The 5,335-nt window shown below is 45.5% G+C and overlaps 1 protein-coding gene across 1 annotated transcript; it reads right to left on the reverse strand.

The window, feature by feature from the left end:
- Nucleotides 1-2,879: 2,879 nt before the first annotated feature.
- Nucleotides 2,880-5,029, reverse strand: LOC120948363 (uncharacterized). Its single transcript, XM_040364604.2, has 2 exons — nt 3,875-5,029; nt 2,880-3,797 (listed from the first exon to the last, which is right to left on the reverse strand). Exons 1-2 carry the CDS (start codon nt 4,241-4,243, stop codon nt 3,237-3,239), a joined length of 930 nt encoding a protein of 309 aa, XP_040220538.2. The 5' UTR covers nt 4,244-5,029; the 3' UTR covers nt 2,880-3,236.
- Nucleotides 5,030-5,335: the final 306 nt, after the last annotated feature.

The following is a 5,335-nucleotide window of genomic DNA, read 5'->3' on the forward strand; positions in this document are numbered from 1 at the left end:
GCGTACTGCCGTTGAGCATCCGTTGGCAGGGACAGCGTGTGCCTCGGCGGGAGTCTGTCTGTGCGTGTGTGTTTACAGTTGCTTTTAGCTTTGGTTTTACACTACACGTAGCGGTAGTGTGTGTGTGTGGTTGTGAATGCATTTTAAAACAAACGGCTGCAGAAACATGTAATTTGTTTTCCCTCCCCAAAAAATCCCCTCCAGCGTATACGGCACAGCGTCGGCACGCGGATGAAAAGGAATGGTAAACCGACGGTCGGTCGTCATCTTCTGCTAATGCTCTTGTGCGATTTTTGCAGTCCCAGGTGGTAAGGTTTCCTTTCCCTTCCTATAGTCGCAGTGTGTCGAACTCGGGCGACTCGGGCGGACTCTGGTGCATACGCTACGATTTCGTACGGTTATTGCAGTACCCAGCTAAGGGGGTTAAAGGGGAGAGTCATGCCGAGGGAATGGAGCACGGTGTTTGCTAGCGCGGCGGGTCACGGATCACACATGCCCGATGCAACGGCTGTGGTGCTAATGAGAGGGGGAAGGAGATGTCCTTTCGGCATTTATGGTACGCTTTTATCGTCATTGTACGATGGAGGAATGTGGTTTCCCAGTGGCTGAAATGCATTTCTGTTTGGGGTGGTAGTTTAGAGAGGGTACATTGGTTTAAACTACTCAAAATTTGAAATGAATGATGCAAGCTATGTTTTTACAATTGTTTGTCTTAATGATGAGAGGTCTTTTTATATAATTCTGGGACTAAAATTCCAAAAGTTTTTGTAAAATGTTTCAATTTGATTAGCTTGGAGGACTTTTGGTCTTTTGATTTAGTCAGATTGCTGTAACGATTGAGTTGAAATATTATTTAACTAACATAATAATTGAAAGGGCTCTTTAACAAAATAATTATTAAAGTTCATCGCAGCAATTTTCATTTTGCCATATAAAAAATCAAAGCATCAACTCAGAAGAGCTGAATGGTCCTAAAGACACAAGTCTCAAATAAATACTTAAAATAAAATAAAAAAAAGTACAAACAAGAATGACCACGGTAAAGAAAATGTGGCAATGATTTATGCTTGCAAATGAATGTCCCGTTTCAAGATTTCCACTTCGCTACATTCTTTCCACGCGTGCACAGGATGCTTTGGTGCGCTGTTCCTTGGGCAGCTTAAGGCTGACAAGATGCACCACCCGAACCGGAGGGCGGTAGTGAGGCTCTCATGTGAAGATGATTAATTCACCTCTAATGTGGCGATCCTTGATACGCATGTAATCGACGTGAGATTGCATATCGAATGTAGAAACGATGGGAAATAATATAAAAAACCCTGCACCACTCTCAAAGATGGAACGTCTTCGGCCGATATGCCGACATTACAAATTAGCAGGTATAAAGGTAAGGAACAGGCAAACAATACACACGAATGCTGTACGATGCAAGGAGTTGAAATGCAGAGAATATTAATGAAAGTGCACAATGGACCATGCGACGTGGGCAGGAGTGGGCAGGTCGAAAGCGGGCGCTTCGACTTCGCAATGCAATTGACACGCATTAATTCGTGTAATGCTGATAGATTGCATCGGTTCGTTGGATCGGCTGGCCCGTTGTTATCGGTAGATGATTAATGGTAATTAGCAGGCCGTGGCGTATGTAGCGGCGTGTTTTTTTGTCTCTCTCTCTCTATGCGTGCTTTAATCCCCGTTCTAGTCCGTACATCCAGGATGCGGAAATAGGGATTAACACGAAATCAATAATCGTTTGCGATGTGCTTTGCCAGTAATTAGACAGCTAAGCAGAATTTGTGAGGAATGCGTGCATATACAAGCTTAAGTTAAATTGATCGAATGGTGAAGATGGTATGTGTTGCACGTAGTCTTAAATTTGAGGCATTTTTGGTTCACTAAATTGATGGCACAGTTCCTCGATATGATGGACAGTTTTGTTCGTTTCGTTTGAGAATTTTATATTGAAATCAAATTTGTAGATTGATTTTAATACAAATTATGTTAAAATGTGTGCATAATCAAACAAATTGTATAAAAATCTAAAATACAGGAGAAAAAAATGTAACATACTATGAATTTGATGGCATTTTAACATTTATTTCCAGTTGGAAATACTACCTGGCCATTTAGATCAGGCTAAATTTCTAAGTAGAATTGTTTCCAAAAGCTTCTTCTCAAGATAGTTCATCAAACAATAGCGGTATCAGTTGCTGGATCAGCTTACATATTGCATCGTTTTATGGAGTAGGATAGGTGTACGATTCGTTCCTTGAATGAGACATGTACAGGTACAGTTCTTGAATTGGAATAAATTCAGTAGCAGTGAACAGTGTAACATGGAAATGGATAGAAGATTGATTCCAGGATCGGTATGGGTTCAATATGAGTTGGGTGTGTATAGCATAGTGTAGCATGAGATATGTGCCAGGATCTATATGGGATCAGTATCAGTTCCAAGACCGAAATAGGTTTAGGATCTATACCAGATTCAGGAGCAGTAAGCATTCAAGATCAATTCCAAGATCGGTGTGGTATCAGGAACATTTTATGGACTGATATGAGCTTGGTACAGGTTCTAGGACCGGTGTAGGTTCGGGAGCAAAGCTAAGGATTGTATGAATTTGATATCCGTTTCAGATATCAGAGCAGAACGGCAAGGGCTCCGAATCAGTTTCACTTGGATTCGAGCGACTGCTGGGAATTGTATTGTCCTTAAAAACACATTTGCTAGCACCTTGGAGTTATTGGATATTGCTATTGGATTGTGAAAATGATGAACACTTAAACTGAATTTTTTAATGCGATGATGTTTGAAGCTTCTTCATATTTCAAATCCATACTTTATTTATTTTGTAACTACTTTCAGAAAAAAAATCCTCTTTTATCATATTTATTTAACTTACAATCGACCAGCCACATTGTACTTTGTTTTTCATTACTCATCATTCAAAACTTTTATCATATTTTAACACAAATATTCGTTAAATTGCACATACTATCATCATAGAAATAACCGCTCAAATTAAGCTTGTCGACAATTACCCGCCGCTCACTGTAGTGTAAACCTCCCATTTTTCGTACACCTCACCACAATGAACCTTTTAGTGATTATTACTTCCATTGTGCACGGTTGCTGCAACCAGACCCAACAACTCACCACACCATAACGGATTGTTTGAACGGTCATGTAACACACGACACGTCGCAACACGCGTCCTTCCCCGCACCCAGCTTCACAGCTACCCGAGCAGACGTCGGCAGTGGTGAAACTGTTGCTCACAAAGTTTGCTCTGCCGCTGGAATTCTGCCTCAGACGGTAGATTGGCGTGTATGCCTTTCAGTATCTCTTCCCCGTTTGGTGCCGCATGGTTGTTTGATGCCTGTTCGCTGCCACCGCCCGATGGACCCGGTCCCTTCGACAGTACGGTGTCCCGCACGACGTTCTGCATCTTCCAGATGAAGGGTTTCACCTTGCACATCAGCAACCGGATGCAGTCGGTGTCCTCTGGGTCGTACCGGTCGAGCTGGTCCATCTCGCGATCCAACCGTTCGGCCAGATCGGTATTCTTGACCTGGTCCAGCAGCACACGGAACCGCTTGGACGGATTGCGCAACAGCCAGTCGAGCGGGTTACTGTTCGTGCCAGACTGTTGGCTTTCGTTGCTTTGCGATGGTTCCGATTCGCCCGTCAGCGGTGGGGCCGTTGGAAAGGAGGGGAATGATGGGGAACTGTTTTGAGCGTTTGCTGATGCGGTGTCACCGAGGGACGGTGACCGGAAGGCACCCAAATTTGTCCCAATCTACAGACGGGCAAAAATGCAGGAGAAAAGGTATTACAACAGTTGCTTACAGAGGGAGTGATGTCTGTGTGCCTTACGATGTGTGCCAGGAACACGATACCGTTGACCAGCATTGCACCGAGCTGGCTACCATCCAGCCCGAGCAGCTTCATCATGATGGTCATCATGGAGGGCGTCTGGCCGAGCAGTCCATCAACGACACCGACGCTGTCGGTGGCTTGGGCCGCCGGCCGCTGCGGTTCCTGCGTGCCGCGGCGTGTGGCAAACCCCTTCGCCACCAGGTCGGCCACGTCGGCAATCGTGTTGATGCCGAACAGTTTGCCGGTCGTTTTCAACCCCTGCTGAATGTCGCCCATCAGGTCGGCTGCAATCCGATCGGGCATGGCCAGTACGAGCAGCAAGCCGGTCAACCCGACCAACAATGTACCCCACGCTCGGTGTCTCATTACGTACTACACACACAAAAAAACCTGCACAACTAAAACAACACAAACACACACACGGAACTAGAGACACTGTTAGACGGAAAGGACGTTGGTTTTGGGTAACGTTTGCTGGCCAGAATTACTCGTTATTTTTTTACCGATAAAGGAATCACACTCTTTGGCCACCGATAAAGCGAGCCACCGTGGGCGAGGTTGCTGGAGTTGTCCGCTTTTGGTCGCTGTCTCGTGCGCAACTGAAACCGAACACTCGAGACGCACGCTCGTCTTTCCTCGGGGTACGAATACTTGCCTCATTTTCCGGGGGGAAGAGTCGGGCTTCTCGCTTGGGCTCCGTTTTGCAAAATGGGAAGACACCGGAAAACTGTCATCATCATCATGATCGCTCGGTACGCCATTGTGCACTGCTGCTGCTGCTGTTGCTTATTGTTACTCCACCGGAGGTGCTGGTGCCGCTCGAGCATATCGGGTGACGATGGTTTTGTCGGTGCGGTGCACCTTGAGGACACCTTTTCCTCAACTCTTTGGTGAAGCGGTGAGATTAGAGCACTTGCGCGAGTGTGGCTTTTGTGGGCGACAGTTTACTGGTCGCTGGTCTGTCTGAAGTTGCTGCTTACCCATGCAAGGAAGTGCGTCAAGTGCGTCCAAGCCCGGCTGGCACGCACCCGGGTTGTGTAGTGATTTTGAGGACAACGGCACAATTTAACATGCCCTTCGGGTGCGGGCTAGCCTTGGCTGAATTTGCACATCCGCTGCGTTTTGTATATTGGAATGCAGAGTTTGATTTTTTGGCATCGAGATAAACTGGATTTTCTTCCAAAAGCAATGCCCCTGTAATGATTTAATTCGAACTCTAGACCGAACGTCTATTTGATGTCTATCATTAGCGCTTACCGAGCTTGACTGATGCTTTAATCTTCATTGCTTTCCAATTTCTCCGAATTGTTGAAATTGACTGGAACCAAGCGTTAGCGTAATGAGCTTTAAGCTTGAACGGCAGTGGTGAGAAATCTGAAGTCGTATTAATTCCCTAAAATATATTAGAGAAATAGTTTGAATTGATGTTTGATGGTGGTTCGTACGGTTCCGATACTG

Source organism: Anopheles coluzzii, chromosome 2 (genome assembly GCF_943734685.1).
Source record: "Anopheles coluzzii chromosome 2, AcolN3, whole genome shotgun sequence".
Lineage (NCBI taxonomy): Eukaryota > Metazoa > Arthropoda > Insecta > Diptera > Culicidae > Anopheles > Anopheles coluzzii.

What these genes read in the sequence shown, in the direction of transcription:
- LOC120948363 (XM_040364604.2), bottom strand. Translation starts at nt 4,243, where the DNA reads ATGAGACACCGAGCGTGGGGTACATTGTTGGTCGGGTTGACCGGCTTG. An exon ending in TCGTGTTCCTGGCACACATC is followed by an intron (nt 3,798 to 3,874) that starts GTAAGGCACACA and finishes GCCCGTCTGTAG; the next exon opens with ATTGGGACAAATTTGGGTGC.